The sequence below is a fragment of the Triturus cristatus genome, chromosome 4_1 (assembly GCF_964204655.1).
Source record: "Triturus cristatus chromosome 4_1, aTriCri1.1, whole genome shotgun sequence".
In the NCBI taxonomy this organism is placed as follows: domain Eukaryota; kingdom Metazoa; phylum Chordata; class Amphibia; order Caudata; family Salamandridae; genus Triturus; species Triturus cristatus.
The window spans coordinates 627,486,447-627,509,893 of NC_140585.1; the positions used below are offsets into that span (position 1 = coordinate 627,486,447).

General features: G+C 39.5%; 1 protein-coding gene across 1 annotated transcript in view; it reads right to left on the reverse strand.

Moving 5' to 3' along the window:
- The window catches only part of LOC146855308 (uncharacterized), a 41,196-nt gene extending 25,974 nt beyond the window's left edge, over positions 1-15,222 (reverse strand). The window contains exon 1 of the mRNA XM_085651113.1: positions 14,986-15,222. Within this exon, the coding sequence (XP_085507239.1) occupies positions 14,986-15,222 (237 nt within the window). The remainder of the gene's footprint in view (positions 1-14,985) is intronic.
- Positions 15,223-23,447: the final 8,225 nt, after the last annotated feature.

Sequence of the window (23,447 nt, forward strand, 5' to 3'; positions counted from 1 at the left end):
TTCCAATAAAGAGAATTTTAAATTACAATTCTTTATGGAACTAACATAACATTTCTACCTGTTCCCTAACAAACATTATCACTTATTAAATATAATAGGTTTACCCAATCTTATCCCATGGGAGAGAAAGGCGTCACTGCTGTGAAAAACAAATTTGACATTTTTTCACCAACAGTACATGTAAAACTTAAAAGTCTTTAAATACAATGCACCCTGCCCTAAGAGCTATTTAGGGCCTACGCCTACCTTTGGGTGACTTGTGTATTAAAAATGGAGGGAGGTTTAGGCCATGCAAATTGACTATTTTGCCAGGTCGAATTGGCAGCTTAGAACTGCTCAGAGGTGCAATAAAAGGCCTGAGACATGTTTTAAAAGGCTACCTAAGTATGTGGCATAATACATAATACAGGACAACTAGTAGCCTTTAATTTACAGGGGCAAAGTACCAATTTAATTGGGACGTATAGGTAAATTAAATGTTCCAATCAGGTGAAGGCCTATTTACACATTTTAAGAAGTAAGCACAAACACTTAAGCTAAGGTTTGCAGTGGTAAAATACACAGAGTCTTAAAGCGAACACAAATACATTTCAGCAAACAGGAGGGGAGTAGGCAAAAAGTTTGGGGGAAGACAACACTAAGGGTGACAGGTTTAACAGTAACCATGATCTATAAAGGAACTCACTAAATATTCTACGTGTTCTTTATATCTTCTATGCTCAGAAACAAGTATATTAATTCATAATAATATACTATACAGCAATCCCTTAATTTGTACTGCATGAAAGAAAAAGAAGAAAAGGAAGATAGGAGCATGCAAGAGAATTGCGAGGTTTTAAGTGGTCCATTGGAATTCTCTTAGGTAAACAGCCACTTCATTTGTCTCAGAATATAGTGCACCCTCCAGCCATAGAAGTGATTTCCTTAAAAACAAGCACAGCAGGCATGTCTTACAGTGTACAGTAGTGGCTTCTTATGTATGGTCTGCTTGGAATGTCAGAGGTAAACACAAGGGGGCCGATTCACAGAACTAACTTAAGACAAAATCCTAAACTTCCTACTTTTGGTATTCACAGAAGTTAGGATTTTGTCTTAAGTTTGTCTTAAGACAAACTTAAGACAGACTTAAGACAGACTTAAGACAGACTTAAGACAAACTTAAGACAAACATAAGACTGACTTAAGACAGACTTAAGACAAACTTAAGACAGACTTAAGACAGACTTAAGACAAACTTAAGACAAAATCCTAACTTCTGTGAATACCAAAAGTAGTAAGTTTAGGATTTTGTCTTAAGTTAGTTCTGTGAATCGGGCCCAAGGATAAGCAAAGGCTTGATTGATCTGAAAATGTTTGAGTTGTCCCATTAAAGCTCAGCTGCATTTTTGCACTTTATTTAAAAGGACAGTTTGCCAGAATAATTAAATTTCTGGGGTTTCGTTACAGTTGTCCAGTTTATCATATGACGTGTCATGTCTTTTAGGGTAGTCCTGTCATGTATACCCCTCTTACATACATTTGTCCCATCCACAAGATTATAATGATTTTAAACAGGTGACCTTTTAACTAGTAGCTTGCTCCTGTCTCTTCGAAATCAGGCGCTTAGTCTTCTATCATAATCCCTTTACCTGACGTACAGATACATGTCCACAGACACGGCAGAATTATTCCGTATAAAGGTCATCACTGGACCAATAAATACTTATTGAAACGTCCTAATCGCCCTACTGTGTATTTTCAGAGAGAAAGCAAGCACGAGTGTCTGAGCAAAATTCACTATACTGTTTTTCATGATCCCTGAGGAATCAGGGTTGTCATGTTCAGTGGTTGCCAGAGACTACCTACACCACTGTAGAATACAGAGGGGTGGTAGTGGCATTGTATTAGCTGGCCTAATGGCTTGACATATCCTGTGGAGGTGTCCAGAAGCGGTTGGGACACCAAGCCCTCAGTTTAGGTCATCCAAAATGCGCAGGTCCTGGGGGATTCCTATAAACAACACACAGGCGGACTTATGAAGTGCTTCTAAATACTTCTAAACAATCACAGGATCAGATGTTGATTTGTCAGATTGTTGAATTGGTTGATTGTACTGGGTATGGACTTGTCTAATTAACTTAACTCCCCAATTGTGTAGTAATTGATTAAGCAATGAATACCAGAGTGTTGTTATGAGGTGTATTATGTTGGATTGTAATGGTTTTTACTATCTATATTGTTAAGCCTTATGCTGATAACAATGGATGAATACATTATTTATTTTTCTGAATAGAAATGGCGCTGTAGAGGTCTATAGAAACATAAGTGGCTCACTTGGCAGTCATCTGGTTACTGTGTATTCAATCCGTTGAAGAAGCAGATGGTATCCACATATTTCCTTAAGGTGTGAAAGAGGTGATCATTGACAGACTTGTATATATCTTTGAAATTAATAAGGCTCAGAGCCTGAAGAAAAGATTTAATTTCCAAATTAAGTTGAATTATTAACATATTCATTATATGACCCCTAACACCAGTTATTTAAGCCAAGATTAGCTAGATGGCACAATTTTGATCTTGGAGATGAAAACCCTTTTTTTTAATTTAATAAATCAAAATTTCATTATACTGCAAGCCAAGGTGTCAGAAGTGCATTCAATGTTAGAAATGCATTGTACCTTTTAGAAGTGAGTATAAGGGAAACATGTTACGCACTCTATTAAATGTGCAGAAACCCTGCGCACATACAGCCTACTTGCCAAAGTAACCGTCTGAGTTTCATAGTGGCAATTCAGCAATTAAAACTTTTGCCTGTGTTTTGATTGAGGTTTGTTTAGAAGGCTTTCTCAACAGCAAGGTCAAAACGCCAAGGCTGCGATTTACTAACACTTTGTGCCGGGTTTACATTAAAAAAAGAGGCACACACCAGAGCAAAGTGTTGTGGTGGGATTCACTTTCTAATTCAAATCATGATTTTAATTGGAAAGTTGCCTTTAGTAGTGCTATATGTTGTGCCATGGGTGGTACATTTTTATATCCATGCAACCATATTTGGGATTTAAAGCATATTACTATCTACTAGCACTTGTAGACAAGGACTTGAACAAAACATACATCTCCGCAAGACTGACATAAGAGTGGAGTAAGTTTTAAAACTCTCAAGATTTGTCCAACTTTGCATGTGTGCTGCACTCTATAACATATATAAACCATTGGAAACGTTTTAAAGGATTGTTTTCGTATTGTAAGGGTACCCTTTGAGTATGAAAATTATGCTTCACAGAAAACACACACCTTTGCATTATGGTTCAATGATCTATGCATTGGCACATGACAGCCTAAAGTGAGCCAGTTCAGTGAGAGAGGAAAACAGCAGCATTTCTTAGTCATTATAGCTGTGTTCTGATCTCTCTCTTTCACACAAATGCGGTTCCGTGGCTGGGTCGCATGAAATGTTAGTTAATCTGTACCCATATGTCCAGAGTAAAGAAAATCACTTATCACAAGTGTAGTTTGGGGAAGAAAATTGCCAACATTTTTGACCCCACAGATGTACAACTTATAGAGAGAGAAATGTTCAATTGTACAAAATGCTCAAAGTGAGAATGTGTATTTGTTATCTGGAGGGATCACCTCTAAATTGCTAAATTAGACTTATTCTTATATGAAACAAGTGAAAGTAAAAGACACAAAGTCGTTCAATAATCCTGACAAGTTTATTCTGCTACATCAAACTTAAGTAGCCCTCATGTAGCACACAGGTGTTGTACTAGGGCAGAATTATAGGCTCTGAAAGATATTGATTTCCTTAATGGGTTCATTTCAATCCCAGCATCAGAATTTATCTCAGCCACTGCTAGAAATAAAGGCCACCTCCACAAATAGGTCAACTATATATTTACACTTTATTTGAATTGGTTTTGGAGTATATCTTATACCTAGATACAGAGTTGATTTTAAACGACTTAGTGGACCCATCACTATTGAGCTGTGAAACAGATTAAAGGTGCTATCTCAATTTAATTTCCTATCCTTCATTAAATACATTTTTGACTAATATTCCTGTAGTTAACATCAAACATTCTTATATTGTGAGAATAAAGGGAGCATCCTAAAAGTAAACATATCATTTGTTTTACATCCGTTTAATTGTCACACCATTTCATCCTGGGCATTTACTCGTAGACTGCAATTTTATAGTCTGGCATTTCTTTCTCAGTGGACTGCTGTGTGTGTCTACATTCAGTGTTACCACTCCTCCTCCTTTTTCGCCTTTAATTAGCATTCTTGAAAGTCATAAAATGAAAAGATATATAATTAATTGTATAAGGTTAATATTGTTTGCTACGGTTAAGGAGTAATAAGTAATTGGCAAGAGTAAACGTTTAAAGGGATTAAGTGTAATGGAGTAATGGGTAAAGTGCAAGCAGTAATAAAATAAGGTAGAAATGGATTAGAGTCTATGGTAAAGGTCATAGGGTACAATTATAGGTTAAAGGTAAGAGGTTAAGGGGAAGGGGTTAAGAATAAGATGACAAACGATTAAGAGTAAGGGACAGGGTAAGGAGCTATGGGTAAATGGTTATGGGTAAGGTATAAACATAAGGCATTAAGAGTAAGGGGTGAAGAGTAAAGGTATGCGGATAAAGGTAATGGTAAGAAGTTGATAGCAAGCTAACAGGTTAAGGAGAAGGCGACGAAGATTTAAGGGAAATGGTAAGGAAATAAGATTATGGGTAAGGATGGGGATTAATAGTAAGGGTAAAGGTAAGCTAAGCCAAGCACTTTATATGATACAATTTACTCTTAGCGTGTAAGTACGGTTGAACTCAAGGCTTAACTCTGTAAGAGCAATGGATGCATGCAGGAAACATCAAGCAAATTGTATAACAGTCATGCAATAGAGGGCAAATGGTTACATAAGAAATAGTAAAATTAAAGATGACCCAAAGGAAACAGTAATACTCAAGTGGGATAACTGCAGAATCAGCCATTAATTTTCCATAGGAATATGGTCTTACATTGAAGTTTTATTCTAAGGACCAATTAACGTCTATGGTGCTAGAAATTGTCATAATAATATCTATGTGTGGATTTAATTTCTTTGCATTTCAAGTCTCTATCCTGTATCTAATTTGGAGGTAATTTAAACAATGCAAGGAAGACTATGGGCTCATACCGGGAAACATTACTCTTATGCCTTGAAACTAGAAGTTGTTATGTGTGGTTTAAAGGCTTTGGGAGCGTTTTCACGTTTTCTGGTGATGACTGGTAAATGTATCTCTCCTTCTTATATGTATATTTTCTTTAATAGATACTTTTTGGGAGAAAAAAATGTAATGCTCTTTTCGGACTCTGGATACAATCATTGTACATGAAGTACCAGAACTGGGGGAGTGTTAATGCCAAACAATGGTTGATTAAAACATGGTTTCCTGACATTTGGCAATGGTCTGAAGCATAGGTATGAGTGTGCAATGGTTGGAGTTGGAGGTGGGTTCTTAATGTTGGTTTATGTTCATTACTTGCAATTGGCAAGAGTTTCTCTGCAGAGTCGAAAAAGGCCACAGCACACCAAAGGAGGTTGAGGGAAATTGAACAATGACACTCTGTGAGTAGGAAAAAAGCACATTAGGCTCTGGGGTGCCTCAAACAGGAACTGATATATGAAATGTTTTCCTTCCCATAAAATAATTTAAGTCAAAGAGGACACAAACAATTAAATAAATAGAGCAAAGTCTCATGGGGAAAACACAAAGCCTACTATAAACGAGGTGAATGTACAAAAAGAAGTGTTAATAGTGACATCTCTCACTCTGAGAAGGAATTATAAAGGCCAATTGAGCAATTCTAGGTTGCCTCCAAACAAGAAGAGTATCAAATGGGGTTGAAATCCTCTATAATGAATTTGGGATCTCAGGGCTACCTTCAAATATGAAAACATCAATGATTTCAGTTGCCTGCAGTGAAAGATTTGGCTGGTACAAGTCTGGTAAACTGCATCAGAGAGTTTTGAACAGCCCATTGTTAAAGCCTTGCTAGATTTTGGAATACCTCACAAACTAGATTCACAATAGTTAAAGATAAAAGGCAAATACGACAAAGGAATTCTTTACTGCTATGCTGGAGTCCTTTAGTCACTAAAGATTGACAAATATGTTATTTAAAAGAGATGGACTTGTGAAGACTCCTACCATACTCTCATAGATTTTAAGGTAAAAAGATCATAGGGATGGTAATGTACCAATGTAAAACCCTTCTCCATCAACTATACCCGCAATGAACATTTGTAAACATCAATAATATACACATATATACAATTAAAGAATATTTCAAAGACACACAGCAATTGCAATGACTTGTAATCATTTACACAAGTACTTAGTCTTAGGTAAGTAGCTGGTCAGAGGATGAGAAACAGCATATAGTTCCGGGATACCTTTAGTGTCACTTAACTTCAGATATAGAAATTTAGAAAGGTCTTCCTGACCTACACTCAGACCTGTGGCCTAAACAAATCATGCTGAGGTTCATTCCATAGCTACAACAAGATGGTGGTTGTTATGAAGGAGGACTAATTGTTACCATAAGGTTGTAGATTGGCCTACAAGCTGGTATATGATTCTTTTGTGAGACACTGCAACTGACATATCTCGTATCCAATCATTGTGATAACAGTTTCCATTGGCAAATAATATATATCTGCAAGAAAATCTGTTCCACTGACAGTTGTAGATCTAAATCATTCATAGAGTTCATAATGGCTATTACCTTATTACAGAACCATTGCAGGGTGCGGCATGACTATATCAGATGGGTAATATCTCTGTATTGTTGTCCACATCTCCAACAATATGATAGAGAAGTTACATTAGTTTGGTGTAGCTTTTGAGTGGTCCAATGGCAATCATGCAATTGCTTGAAGAAGCTAATTTGTAGTCTGCCTTCTTTTTGGCATTTCAAGGAGTTATAACCAGTGAGAGTCAGAATATTTATTGTCTAATTTAGTTTGCCACTATTCTTTTAAATATAATTGGAGTGGTTGGGAGTGATGGCCTTCTAATAATACTTTTCATAAACTTGATATTACCCCTGAGAAGAGCTCCAGATGTGCAGATAATCAAGGACGTTTGATTGTGGAAGAACCTCTGCAAGTCTATGAGCATGTGTTGTAAACAGTTAATTTTGTAACCAGAATTCCCCAAGGTGTTCACTATCTCCAGTACTGGAGGAAGTAAAATTTTGAGCTTAGTAAGAAGGAGGAAAATGTGTTCTGCATAGATTAGGATTTTAATTCTCCTGCTGACTGGGGTTTGCTTGTTATTGCTGAAGTGGCTTTGAATTTAGTGTCCAGATTTCCAGGGCCAGGAGCAAAAAAAAATGCAAAGGACAACCTAGGTGGGTACCTCTGGATCTTGCAAATCGTTCAGTTTGGAAGCCATTACAAGAAACCTTGGCTGGCAAACTATGGTAGAGTATTCCTATCATCTTAAAAAAGCGTTCTTTGAATTCTACTCGCTGGAGAGTGAAAAACAGATACCGTCTCTCAACCTTATCAAATGCCTTCTTAGCATCTAAAGATTCTGCAACTTGTTTAACTTTATCTTCTTTAGCTTGCCAGAATATTATGTGAAAGAGCAGTCTTGTTATTGGTAGATCAATGTTTGGAAACAATTCCAACTTGATTTCGATGTATCAGTGAGGGAATGCATTTTTGCAGTCTTGTTGCCATTATTTTTGCCATGATTTTATTAATCAGCGAGATAGACCTGAAGCTGCCACACTGGTATTGGTCCTATTCAGGTTTAAGGAGGAGTATTATTGTTGCCAAGCTGAGCTCAGGATGGAGAGTGTTTTGTTTCTCATTTCATTGAAGACTCTGCACAGACAGGTATGGAAAGTGGTGCATCATTTTGTAGCATTCAGTGGGAAATCGGTCCTCATCTGGGGCTTTCCCAGGCAATGCATTTTTGATGTCATCCTGTCTTTCCTCCTTAGTGATGTTGCTTTCCAGCCTGGAAAAGCAATGTTATCGAATAAGTCTGATACTGTTTGTAGAGTCTCTCCACTATCTTCTGAAGAGTAAAGTTTTATATAAAACATTGCAAACCCTTCCACAATATGTGTTGGCTCCATAAGCAGACCTGCCTTGGTTCTTATAGCTGGTATCGTACAGTGTGCCTCTGCCTGTACCAGTGGCTAGGCTAGGAGTTTACCTTTCATCAGTCATATTGCCCATGTTTTTGAATTCTTAGTGCTTTCTGAGCCACAGAGGTAAATGCAGAGTTTAAATCCATCTACAGTAAAAATAGTCATTTCAGATTCTTTGAAATGGATTGTGCTGGAATTGATCCGATTGGAGTTGTATCTGCAATTGTGTGTTTATCAATTGATATGGGAATCATTCCTGACATCCTTAAATGAGGGTGCGCAATAACCAGAGAGAGCTTTCACATGAATGTAACATTATGCTGTAAGAGGTTCTCAGTAGCCGGCCACCTGGCTCAAGCATCGTAGGGCCAGATGTATCAAGCCTTTTTGCATTTGCAAACAGGCAGATTTGCAGAATCTGCCCGTTTGCGAACACAAAAATTGCTTTTCTGATGTGGCAAACCTAAGTTTGCAATTCGGTAACCTGTTACCGAATCACAAAATGGGTTTGCGATTCGGAATTAGGAAGGGGCGTGTTTAGGGCGTCCCTTCCTAAAACCGCATGTCATCGGTATGTATGAATGTTTTGTGGCTGCATTTGCGGTCGCAAAACATTCGCATTTTACCACCTACTTCAAATACGTGGTTACCCATTCACAAATGGGAAAGGGTCCCCGAGGGACCCCTTCCCCTTTGTGAATGTTTGTAAAACCATTTTTAAGAGTAGGCAATGGTCCCACAGACCACTGCCTGCTCTTAAAAAATAAAAAGAAAGTTTTTCATCTTTCATTTTGTAAAGCGTCCTGTTTCTCTTTAAAGAAAATGGGCTGCTTTATAAAAAAAAAATTGCTTTATTTAAAAGCAATCACGGACATGGTGGTCTGCTGATCTCGTTCAGCACAAAGGGAGCCGCTCCCAGTTAGGTGACCTAGGTGCTACAGTGTTAGTTTGTGAGTGCAGGCATCTCACAAAAAGTGAAGGACTGATCTCACACACCACCTGGTGTCATGCTTCATCATAGACCAGTCTTCACCCTCTAAAAACTTGGTTTGATAGAGGGCGGGCATACACCTGATGACAGGCATGCACTTCTAAACTAAGTGGGGGCCCTTACAGAAAGAAAATGAGATATTAAAAGGCCATTATAGATGTCAAATAAATTTTAATATAACTGGCATCTATATGGTGATTAAAATAAGTGAACGGTGTGTTAGGGATTGTATTGTCCCCCCACCGTGGTGAATACGGTCAACATGTTTCTGCTCATTGGCCCAGTAGGGTCCATAGCATTCATCATATATATATATGTTACTTAGATTTCATGAGACTGGGACTTGGGCTTGATGGTTACCTTTATTTATCTTCATCTTTTGTGTTGTGGACTCTTCACTAGCTTTGCTATCCAACTCAGATACAGATTATTGACTGGTCTGTGTCAGAGAGGGAATTATTTTTTTTGCATATCAGGGTCTCTTTGTCCCGCAGGAAGGGGGGGACATATTTTAGTATGGTGTGAGGGTGTAGCAGTTTCCATAGAGTGAGCTATGGTTGTCTTCAAGAATTGTTCCAGAACAAAAGGACCCATGACTGTTATTATCACTGTTGTAAGATCTAGCAATCCAAACCATATTTCTCTTTGATTAATTGTTGGACATAGAGCTAAGACCATTTAGAGATGTTTTTTTCAAAGACAAGGCAGCTGTTACGTTAATTCTGTGGCTATTAAACTGATAATAGCCATGCTGGCAGAAGAGTTAAAATATAGCGCAAACATGAATATGACAGTAGACAGGCCAGTGTAGGCCTATGGCCCTCCGATGACTGTTCGCTAGATATTCATAATCTATGTGCCCGCTGACATTCTACAGGATGCTCAAATTTTGATTGCAGGAGTCGTGTGGCCAAAAATTGTTTGATGACTGTCCATTCCTCTTTCTCGTGTACACATGATATAATTCAGCAATGATATATAAATTCTGTCATCTTGCATTGCAAGTTCCATACATCTGTGCCCCATTTTGATGTCCGACCATCCTGGCTACCTGATCCATAAGTATTGCATCTGATTTGTCCGGTTTCAGCTTAAGGGATTCTAGATCCATTTGTATGTTGTTTAATTCTTTGTTAGCTTGTACCATTGCCTGCTCTATTTTATTATAATTCAGTTAATATGGAATCCATATTAGAGGATACCATTTCCAAGTCTGTTCCTGCCATTTAAATTGAGGGTCTTTGAGAATGAAAGTTCTGTTAGCGCTTTATTGCATGTGAACATTATGAGATTGAGACTTGGCCAATTAAACAAAGTGGTATATTGTCCCAGCTTTCACTGCTTCTAAAGCCTTGAATTAAATGTTGGGTCAGAGTCGTCTTCACTTGTTCCAGTAATGTGGGAGTGATTAACTGTCCAAAAGCTTGTCATTTGGCTTATACTTTCTCAAGTACAACTGTGCATTTGTTCAACAACATAACTGATTCCCCGCACACTTTCTGAATGAGTTGGCACAAGTCCTGCTAGCTCACAATGCACCATCTGTACCCCTATCCTGAAAGGGTAACAAATGTATTGTGCAATCTCAGAACATGACAACCATAACTCCCCAAGGAGTTGTGGTAATGGATCTAGAACCCTTTCGCTTAAACTTGATGTCTTATATATAATATCATCCTCCGTGTTACTATGCAGAGGCCTCAGTCAGGCCGCTATTGTTCATTCTATTGTGATAGCTCTGTCGCCAAGCTGCCAAAAACAAATAACAGCATCTGGCATGCTGAACTTGGCCCTTGTACAGAATGTTCAAGGTGTTCTGATAGAGAGCCAATGTAGTGGTATTGTAAGCAAAACTGAGTTCATAGAATGTTATCAAGTAAGTGCACACAAGTGAATGTGTGTCAAATGTCACCGTGTTCAAGGAGAGAAGGCAACTTAAGAACGTGAGCATGTAAAATGGTGTTTCATAACCGGGCCTAATATCTCCATGTGACACCCACTCATTGGACATGAGACGACTAATATAAAGCTACCCAAATATAATGCTAAACCTATATGTAAAAGCATAAAAATCCTAAAAACCATAAAAAGGCATGATGCTGGTTTGAGGATAAGAGCATACAGGAAGCCACATTTAAAAGTATAAAAGCAAATGTTAAAATGTTTTTAAAAAGCTGTCTATAGAACAATTTAAAACTATTTAGGATGTTTAAAGAAAAAGTCTGAACCAAAAATGTTCCCACAACTCAAAACTGCTAGATTATTTATATGTTCTGAGTAATAGTCAAAACATTGATGTTCCCAGAGGTATCCAACACATCAGGTCGATAGAGCAAATATGTTCAGGTCCATCCGCCTGAGCATTTGCCAAGGGAGGAACAGCCGGTTCTAATTCCACAGAAGATGAGCCAGGATCCAGATCACCTGGAGTGGAAGCATTCCAGGAGGGCTCATAGTATGCATTCTGGAGCAATAGCAAGTGCAAAGGACAATGGTATAAGTGAGCCGTCAACCAGAAGTTCAATGTCCAGAGATTTAACCAGTTGCAATAGCAAGCATATGTCCAGTGCACACTCTAAAGTACACAGCAGATGGGGTAGAATGGGCTGCATGCAGTGTAGCCAGACAGGCTGAAAGGAAAAGAACCAGTGGTCATTAAGTTCTTGACGCAAGAGTGTGCCAAAGACCTGTATCATGCGTACATGACACAGAAGCACGTGTGGTAGTGCTATTGCCATTTGGCTTAGTGATGGGATATACATTGTGGATTAAAAATTAAAAGCACAGTCCGACATCTAGGAACAAGGCAAGTGGTAAGCCTCTAAAGATGCATCCAAGCATGGAGTGTATGAATGATGGAATAACTCTGAAGACTGACTGTAAGGGGATAACCAACCCAGTGCAAACTGACTTGAACAAGTGTGCAGCTCTCGCTGTCTTAGACAAGTTAAACATGTGGTGCTCAAGCTCCCCAAAATGGTATGCATAGCAACTGTATTTCAGAAGAGAGCCTTTCATCTTGAAGATCAACCATTTCCCTTGCAGATGTTAAGGCCACATCCTTCTGGAAAATTAAGGCTTTCCATCTGCTTAAAGCGTCAAAGCGAACATTTGTAGGTTTTATCAAAAGCCACAGCATCATATCCCTAACTGTGCGAGTAGGTGGAAAGAGTACTTGTGTACAGCAGATCACAACCACAGTGACTGATACCAAACAGGCAATGCCCTGTCACATCCCAGAGCAGCCTTGATCTTTACGCATCACGTAACTCCCATTCAAGAGTAATCTGAAAGCCAGACGGATCACAACAAACAAGGAACCTTTCTATTTGCATGACAAGTTTGCCTTGGACGCATTACATGCTTCATGAACCGAAACTTCCCTGCACAATAAGGAATGACCTAAAGTACCCTTGTAGTCAGTCGGGCTAAGAAAAACCTTAGGCTCCCTTTTTTGACACAGATATTCAAAAGGTAGGATCCATGACCCGTGCACATACACCTCTCAAAACGCCTTATATCTGCCCACTTGATGGTACTGTAAGCAGTATTGGAAGTGAAATATCAAAATTGGCAGAGAAATAAATTTATGGATTATTTAATCCGATGGAGGTTTTTCATCAGCTGTGAATGGCAATTTCTCTAACTTCTCTATGTGCATGGTACATGTTGCGCCCTTTTTGACCATGATTGTTTGTTGTTCCATGAGGTTAAATGGCAGAAACAAGCTAGTGGCATTAAGGTGTTTTAATGGAAAGCATGTTATTTTGTACTGAAAGTAGTATTTGTATGTGTTCAGTTGTCCAATGTGTGCTTGAAAAGTCTGGATGTCTCAAGTAATAGAAAGATTTAACTCACTCTGGTAGTCTGGAATGTATGCTCTGCTCAAATTCAGGTAACCCAATATTGATTTGAGTTTCTTTAAGGTGTTTTGGTGCTTGAAAAAGTGCACACTTCTCAAGAAAATGTATCACTAGGCTTTTTTCTGGACTTGACAAATCCTATTAAAAACATAGGACATTGAGGTGGGAATTTTTTGATTTTTTGAAGTTGACTGTATAGCCCATGTGAACAAATCCCCAATATTATGGGATCTACTCTGGCCAAGTGAGTTGAGAGGTCATCATCCATCAAGTATATGCCATTGATATAGGACAATGCCTAGTCATCACATCCTTGCAAAAGTTCTGTAATCTGGGCTGGAAACACCCTTGGCTGTTCTTATACTCCTGGGGTAATCAACCAGAACTGTTTTTGAGAACCCAGCATGCTGAGTGAGGTCAAATGCTTGCTTTCAGGTGCTATATTTTGGCAGAAGAATTAATTGGAAATGTCTAAATTGGTTGTGTATTTTATTACCACTGTTATTCAGTGCCACACTGTGCGCATTTTGTACTGAGAATGTGCATTTAGCTGTATTGAAGTGTCTACAATCTAATACTAGACGATATAAATGGTCAGGTTTCATTACCGGAAACAAAGGATTATTCATAGGGGAGGAGCATCTTTCGATTACACCTTGATGTTCAAGTTGTGTGAGTATCTCTCTAATTTGTTTATTAGCCTAATTTTTAATGAGCTATTGACTTTTAGGTTGTGGGGTTTACCTCACTGGTATAACATGATAAGGGAAATCGTCATCCCACCCCGTTGTGGTATGACGCAGGAGTAAGCACTAAAACCAACTCCATAGTGTATGAATGTTTAACTGTATCTGAGATGAGGTCAGAAAAGGCAGGCAAAATTACAGTTTCTCCCTCGTGGGCAATCCATCACAAATTCTGGTGGCCAATACTTTTCGGGCAAGAGAATGTTGTAGCCAAATGACAAGTTCTCCCAAAAGAGAACAATAATATATCTTTGTATGCCCCTCCCCCCCAAGTTTGAGTTGCATTTCGTATAATTGATGCAGGATGCTCACTCTCATGGCCAGTGTCTCCAATTAGACATAGTCACTCAACGCTACTGCCGGCAGACAATCCATCAGGTTCTGGTGAACTATCGTGACTTCTGCTTCGTTGTCCAGCATGCTCAGAGCCCACTCCCCTCTCAGAAGCCGTGTCAGCAACATTCACAGCAAGCTTTATTTTAATGCCAGCCACCTTTTTCTTTTTTAATTGCGGCTTGGACTGTTTACATTTATCTTTCTTTTTTGTTATGTAGTAAGAAGAGTGCTGTGAGTCCATCTTTGGTTTCTTGTACTCCTCTGATCTTCACTCCGATCATCCACCTCTTCTGGACCCCTGAAAGGACGAGATTAATGTGTTAGTAGATTCAAACTTTTCCCGGTTACACAGATTATAGCGCTTTTCGGTGCACTCCTGTTGAGAAGACCCACCTCGCGATTTAGTCTTTTCTTTACGTTTCTTATTATTCCTCTTCTTCTTCAAGGAAGAATCTGATATCTGCTATGAGTTATCCTTTTCAGAATTTCTGTTAATCTGTGGTTTACCAGGTCTGGCTCCCAAATTATCTCTACCTATTGTTGCATAGGTTTCCTCAATAATTTTTTGTTACTCACTCTCATTTTCTCTCGGAGTCAAGCATGTGCAGGGGTTGGTGCAGATCTCAGCTGGGGCTTTGCAAAATGTGAGCTGGTGGAAGTGCTACATGTGCCACATTCCTTGGAGCTGGTTGAATAGCAATGTCAGATTCCTCTGTGCCACCTTCCACCATGACTACCTCGTCATCATCATCCTCCTCTTCATCCCCTTCCATAAGTCTAAGTCTTTCTGGAACTTTTCTTTTCCCTTGCCTCTCCTTTTGTCTCCTGTCTCTGTAGGGATCCACTCCATGTCCCTATCATCATCATCAGAAGTGGAGCTTGGAGAAGATGGTGCTGTAGTACCCTTCCTTTTCCTTGCTGGAGATGTGGGAGCCAATTGTTCTAAAAGAGGAGGATCAACTTCTTGCTCTGAAGGAAGATCAAACTCCTGTTCTGCCCCAACATCAGACAAATCCATTGCTGGCTGTGGCTGCTGTCCACTTTGCTGTGCTTCCTGAAAGAATTGTGTACTACTTTGTGAAATTGACAAATCCAATTCAACATCTCTACTTGTCGGCATCGACATGAATGCACTGGCTGCCTCACTCACAGGCATGGTCCTGGGCTTAGGTTGGAGAGGTGGTGCTGTTGAGGCAGGAGTGCTGCTCTCTGCTTGCTTGCCGAAAGCGGGTACAGCACGCAAAAGTTTCCTGAAAAGGATGAGGTCGGCAAGCATATGGTGGAAATCAGCTTCTTCTACTCCCCACTAGCCACTTTTTGACAGCACCTTTCTTTGGGGACCCATCTTGAAGCTGTCAGTTGGCAGTGGCAGGTAGCTTCACATCAAGCTGAAGAGATGACCATGTTGCATAATCAGTCAAGCATCAAGTTGTGTGAGGCCTTCTGTCTGGCAGTACTGTTGGTGATGTCTCTTCTCTTGTGAACCTAAAAGCAAACAAGCAAGAAAAACATCAGTGAAACATGGCATTGTTGCAGTTCAAGTAGCAGTACAAACAAACAATGTCATTTAATGTGGTTACGTAAGGTATTTTAAAAAACCCAATGGTTTTTCCCTTATTCCCTGGTCCGTTGTTGCAGTGATGAATTAGGATTCCCCCTCAGGGTCCGTCTCTTTTGTTATTTTGTACTATTTTCTGAAGAAAAAGACATCTCCACATGTTCCTCGCTCTCTTTTTGTTTATGCTAGTATTTGTAGTGCACAACTGCGAGATCTCGCTTCGTTATAAGGAGTTTTTCCTTAAGTGAACTAACAGATTCACATTGGTCTCTCTTTCGGGGAGACCATTATGGCAGAGAACCAGGGTCTCACATTCATGGAGGAGGATGTAAATCAAATACTTTCTGGTCCTCCTTTAATGGCAGATCTTAATGTAGCCCAAGCAACAGCGCAAACCACAGACTGGGAAAATTTAACAGAACAAAAAAAGAACAGAATAAGAACCATCTTACATGAAGTGATACAATATCTGAGAAACAACACAGCCTCAAAGGGTCTAATAGTCACAAATGCACCACAGTGCTTTCTAGAAGATGCCTCCTTTAGACTGGGGGCAGATAGCTTGGCACTGCACCCGGGATTGTATAATCCTAATTATAAAAACAGCAAAAAGGCTATCAGAAGCCAGACTAATTGAAATACAAGCTACTGAAAATCACTTTAAAACAACAATAACTAGACGAGGTAAACAAAGAAATGACAGAGTACAAAGAAAATCTGATGCAATCCAAGTTACATAAGTTCCAAAAGGATTTTAAAAGATTTTTGTATACGAAAACATACCCATATGCGGATCGGGATTATACCCTTACAAAAAGAACTGAAGGATTTTCAGACACTTCAGATGGGAACTCATCTGTAAGCAGTGGATCCAGTGGAGGGAGCAATAAAAATAGACAAAGAGGTAGAGAAAGATTTGGAGATTGGCCACAACAATGGCGCAGTTTCCACCAGCAGGCCCAATGAATTTTCCAGGCCCTTTTAATCAGTAAAATCCACACCCAATGTTTGGGTGAAATGCTCCTTTCCCACAGGCACCCACCCCCTTCCTCAGCCACAACCCCAGGTTCCCTTTTTTAGGAAAGGGCAGGTGGGGACGAGGCAGATGAAGAAGGTCAAACCATGTGCACTGGGAGGAAGATCAGAATACCCCACTGCCAACACTCAGAGCAAAACAAGAGACCCACAAGTGGGGACAAGCTCACACAGAGTCTAGTAACCACCCTATCATCTCATACTTTGATAGCAACTGAAGACAATCTACTGACCAATGGTCTGGGCTTCGTGCCCACATATCACTTAGACAAATTTAAGCTACATAGTGGACTGGCAGAGTTCTTCAGAAAGCTAAAGGTGAAGGCATTTTTTGAAAATCACACCCCTGGGGAAGATTTGGAAAATAAAGGTGACACGAACCTAAGACCTAAGTCAACATTTAGTCCACCACTAAGCACAATAAGGGTAGAGCTCATAACCTTTGAACAAGCAGTATTCAATGAAGTAGAAAAGACAGAAGAGAATGAGAGATTCGAGAACGTGAGTAAAGAGGAATTTACAGCATTAGAGATCCTTCGCAATAACAGCAAAATTGGCATTAAACAAGCTGACAAAGGGGGTGGTGTAGTTCTGCAAAACAAAAAAGATTATCAAGCAGAATACAGACACCGATTGCGTGATCCAAAAAACTACAAACTGCTACTAAATGATCCAACTGAAACCCTCAAAGGAAAGATTAAATTTCTTGTAGAGAGAGTGGAAACCCGGGGAGTGATTGACAAATGCGAGGCAAAGTTTTTAAAAACAGGGAACGCAAAAATCCCATACTATTATACCCTGCCAGAAATACATTAAAAAAAATTCCCCCCACTCCCCAGGTCGCCCAATTGTATTTGAGGAATTGTCTCCCTACTTGTATCGTTGTCACGCTTTAGTGACTTCTTCCTAAAACCCCTGGTACAAATTACCCCCACCTACCTAAGAGACACGAAGGATTTGTTGAGTCAATTGAACACAATCAATTTTAACTCTGATACTTCCTTGTTGGTCAGCCTAGCCATCGAAGGTCTCTTTACGAGTCTCCCCTAGGATGATATGATCAAGGTCTTAAAAACAGCCCTAGAGGGAGCAACATAGGAATATAATACTCGAAAGTCCTTCATTCTAGAATGCGCCGAACTGGCATTAAAAGAGAATTTCTTCGAATTAGAAGGAGTCATGTTTCTGCAGACCTACGGTACTTCCATGGGCAGCACATTCGTCCCGAGTGTAGCTGGCCTGTATGTTTTCAAATTTGAGAAAACATATATTCTCAATGCCAACAATCCTTTTAAAGACAGCATCACATTCTATGAACGATACATAAATGATATATTAATGATCTGGGAAGGGCAGGAAGAGACCCTTACCCCTTTTTTTAAAAAGATTAACTGTTGTGACAAAAATTGGAAGTTCACCCACAGCACGGATAAATCTAAGATGTCTTTTCTGGATATCGAGATAATTGCCGAAAATGGGAAACTCAGAACAAAAACCTATTACAAACCTACAGCAAGAAATTCTCTACTTAAATTTGACAGCTTCCACCCCAGGACATTAAAGGAAAACCTTCCATTTAGCCAGTACCTCCCAATATGTAGCAACTGCAGTGACATTAAAGACTACAAAGAAAAAGCATCAGGACTCTCCACTAAATTGAGAGAACGTGGCTACCCAGAAAGGATTTTAAAGAACTCCCAGAAGTGTGCTTGAAATCAGAACAGAGATACCTCTCACTTGTGTAACCACATATAGCACTATTTTTAACCAATTATCCAATATCATAAACAAACATTGAAAAATGTTGCAAACAAGAAAGTTACGCTAGGAAAAAACACTGTTTTCCTACAGGAAAGGTAGAAATCTAAAAGACAGTTTAGTAACAACTCGCCCCAAAAATCCAGAGCTGCAGACCAACACAGTACTCAACGCCTGGGGATTACCGAATGTGGCAGGACACTTTCCATGTGGTAATTGTAGTGTCTGTCACTTGACTGATGTCACAAAAACACTCAGCCTGGAACCCGGACAGACATGGCATCTAAGGAAACACACGAACTGCAACTCTATCGCTTGTCAACTCAAAAAGAGGGCTTGAATGATAATATTCCTTGGAACGCTCTTAACAGTGGTTAGAAACTGTGCACGATAACCCACACATTCCAGCTGTCAGCATTTGCATAGTTTTTTCCAATCATTATGTTTATAGATAGAAAGAGATCTTCAAGATCACTGTGTCTTGATTGCATGAAATACGGCTAGCCATATGGGTCTTTGAAACATCCTGTCACAATGGCTTAAGTCTTGTGGAATTTCCCTATCATGTGAACACACAATTATAGTGTATTCCCACAATCTCATGTAATTTTCCCTACCATATAAACACGTACTGACACCTGCCATTGTGTTCAAGTTCCCATTTGTGAGCAGTCACATTTCCTTGCAATAGGCAGGCATGGGTTTGGAAACAAGGTTTAATTTGGACTTTTTTTCCCTTTTCCAAACCTCGTTTTGTAAATCAAACGGTATAGATGTTTTGCTATGATTCCATCTTTACAGTGGCACGCTCCAACTGAGCCAATCATGTAGGCTCAAAAAATTACCTCATTGCGGGCGCTGACGTACAGACACTACGCATGCTCATCGCATATGAACCGGCATCCGCCGAATTCTTCTTTTAACCGGCACAACTCAACCTAGGAGTATCTCTGGGATCCCATGTGCCAGGACCGCAGTAGGTACCCTAACGGGCGGCAAACCTTGAAGTGAGCAGGGTTCTTCAGTTAACATTGGGGGGAAACCTTGCAGCAACAGACTCTGACTTATTTATGGACATGGTCCACTCTTCTCTCTACCTGTTCCTAGCGTGTGACTACAGGTCCCGCCCCCCCACCAGGATCCATGATGCTAATGAGCGGTTGCGCTGAAGCAAGATATTTTAATTTGTCCTCAGACAAAGTGATTAGTTACTCATTCGTTCTCTGCCATTATTGTGTTTTAATAAATAATTGTGGTGTAATTCACTTAATACGGAATCTTCTGCAGGGTTGGGACCATAATTAGGGTTTCCCGCACAAGGCGAAGTTATCTGCTGTTTACCATGACCCAGCAGTCAACAACGTTGCTTTACCCGCCTGTGGTAGTAACCATGGTTTAACAAGTAAAATTTGAACTATAATGCACTGAGTTTGTAGTGTTTAAGTTCATGATTGCATGCCTTTCAGGAAAGTGTCTTTTGAGTATGTCTGCAGGGAATACACTTGTATGGTTTTTACCACACTCTGCACCAACGTATGCCAGATGTCAAGGTGATGTTGAGTAGGGCTGCTATTGTTTACTGTTTGTATCACGGATGCGACATAAGAGTCACTTGGCGCCTACCTAAGTCACATTAACATTGCACAGTGATGTTTTTTGTGCTATGTGTAGTCTTACAGATATAGCGCTTTGGTGAAAACCATAAGTACAGGATCATCCCCACATTCACAGTGCACCTTAGCATGTGCACTGAAATCTCACGAGGCATTTGTTTGACCTCATATCACTTCCTGGTCCTGAAGAAAGCCTATTACCTTACAGTATACAGGCTGAAACATGCAGACCATCACAAGGATATTCTAGACCAATTTAGTCCAAATATTATCCCCCTCTTTTTCTCATTTTAATCTTGTCCCAGGACCTCAACAATAAAACACTTCAAGCTTGAAGGAAGATCCTGGAGACAATTCTAAAACCTTCACACTGAACTCACGCCTTTCACAAAAAACCACCTGCCCTGCTGTAATAATCAGTGTCGAAGTACACCTGGGATGCTCTCAGCATCCCAGGTGGGAACCCAATGATGAAGCATGCCACCAACTAGGTTGGTGGGTGAGGGTTCTTTTTTATTAAAAAAAAATGTTTTTTCCCTTATTCCCTGGTCCGTGGATGCAGTGAATTTGGATTCCCCCCTCAGGGTCCGTCCCTATTGTTATTTTGTACTATTTTCTCGGGGAAAGGACGTACCCGTGTTTCTCACTCTATTTTTGTGTATGCAACTAAGTTATCATAAATAATTAACAATAGTGTACAGAGTTAATTCATAAAATGGAAAACTATTCCAACATAAACTTTCATGGTGACTGTACACTCAGGAAGGATGTGAAAAAGCAACAACAACAACAAAACAAACAGCTGCAACTGTTTTCTTTATGTGCAATGCATCACATGGGGTGTGGCACGCAGGGAGGTTCGGCTTACAAATAAATTGACAATTGAATAATCCTTAGAAAAGGATTGTTGTTGTGCACCTATAGCAGACATGGGGTTGATTCATTGATGCCAGATGTTATAACAATGTTAACAAAATAAGTAATATTGTCCTCAAGCATATCATTCATTTTAATTTATTAAACTGCTATCTCATTGCTCAACCATCCATGCAAGCATATGGCAAAGGGCCACACGGGCTGGACACACAAAATGGCTGCCTGACATTGCCACAAGGTCATCAACAACACCAACAACACAGAGCAAATAGGTATTGGGAATGGGAACAAAAAGAGAAATAGAAGACGACATACAGGCTTATGGCAAAAGCACACTGGCTACCTACACAAAATGGCCACGTGGTGAACCAGCAAGCAAGGAGGAATGGCTGCAACATAATGATAGAAGAACAACACATGCACACCTATGGCAAAAGCACACTGGATGCCTGCAAACGCTGCTGCTTCCCCTTTAATGTTACTTAACATTATGGCAGATACTGCGGCAAAATTGCCCATCAGTTTCATACACAAAATCCAGGGCAGGAGCTGCCCGTACTCATTCTGGATCTGTTTAAGCACCTCTGGCAAAATAGTTAATGAGGGTGTACCATGTGTTCTGGTATATACTGCAGCAAAGACTGTACCCCAAGAGGCACAGTTTTCCACAGGGGGAGCCATTCCCATTGGCAGACATATGGTGAGAAGTCTGTGTTTTTCCTGAGGTCCCATATGGAGAAACACTGCTTCCAACTGGTTTGTTTTTTGTGCAATCCAGAGTATAATTTCCTCCCTTCTGATGGGAATTTTATCCATGACTGTATTGATTGTTTGTGGATTAAATCAAGGTGTGGCAAATCGTGGTTGTGCAGTTTGAACAGCCTTTGCAGGATTTATTATTGTCATTATTCTCATGGCAAATTGTGATAGACATCCATATGTTTTAACCAGATATGTATATAGCCTATGTAGATCTGGATCTGTCAGATTATCTATATTTGGATAAGGTGTGTAACCGGCTAAAATTGGCCTTGTTTCTCCCTCGTTGCTAAGGGGACCTAGTCCAACATTATGTTTGTATGTGGTAGGGAACCTTCTAACCAATTTTGATGTTCTTGGTAAGTTAGTGCTATTTCTAGTGCTTGAGAAGCTTTGTAGTTGTTAGGAGCTGTAACCGCAGCGTATGTGTGAAACAGTCTTGTAGTTGCATTAGTTGCTGGGAATGTAACCCATGAATAGAACACCTCTGCCCTGATGCTTTGTGTGCCTCAATCACAAATGTAATGTCTCCACTCATCTGGGATGGACCACATAATAACAACATTTGTGTAACCGCATGTCTGCAGTTAGCTGGTATATTTCTTGCTGTGTCTTCAGTCATATGAATATGTGAAATAAGAGAGGGAACCTCTATGGGGAGATCCTTTGAAAGGTTCTAGCTTCAACAACCTACAGACAATACATAGGGTTTACCTACACAGCGCAGAAGGATTTTCACTAAAGCCACGGATGTCTTCGGTTAAGAGGTGAGTAGAGGTGTTTGTGTATATAAAAGAAAACTACTCAGGTGATCGTTGGCGGTGCATTGTTGTACGGCTTATACTTTCTCAAGTAAAACTGTGAGTTTGTTGGACACTATCAGATCTATGCAAGACTGATTTCCCCCACACCTTCCGGATATGTTGGCTGAAGTCCAAGTAGCTCACAGTGCACCATCTCTACCTCTAACCAGACAGGGTAGCAAATGGATTGTGCAACCTCGGAACATAACAACCCTGACACCCCAAGGAAGTCATGATAACAGATTTAGAATACTTTCACTCAGTCACTTATGCATACCCAAAGAGATACACAAGTAATACACAGTAAAAGCATTTCAATATTAATTGAAGCATTGCAATTCTGGAGTAAAATACCTGCGTACAATAATCAATAGAAGGATTAGCATTACGAGGATGGTAAATAAAGATGGTATGCAGACAGAATATCGACTTGCACAAATATCGAGTTGGAAATATCGTGACACAGAAATATCGACATTGTTCTGCATTCTGTCCATCAATAGTTCTTTTTGCATAGAAATACCGACAGCAAGAATATCGTGGTCAAGAATATCGACTTTAAGGTAAGAAATATCATTTTTTAAAATATCAAAGTCATTAATATCGTTTGCAAAAATATAGTTTTTTACAATATCTATTTTTGAATTAGTGTTATGTATTTTAGTATGTATTTTACATGCATGTGATCTATTTTTTGTATAAGTATTGTTTTTGTTTTTCAATATATGTTTTACTTTTTTAGTAGTTATCAATTATATTTTAATTACATTTTGCGTTTGTTTAGTTATGAACCGGTTTGTGGGTTTATAGGGGAATAGGGTGGGAAGTAATTTAATTATAATACATTAATTATTATTTTTTATTTAGTAATATTTATTTAATTTAGATTTCATAGTGTTAATTGTGGGAAGTAATTAATTATGAATTGGTTGTTGGTCATTAATTCTGGTAACCGTTTTATTTTTATAGGACTGGGTTG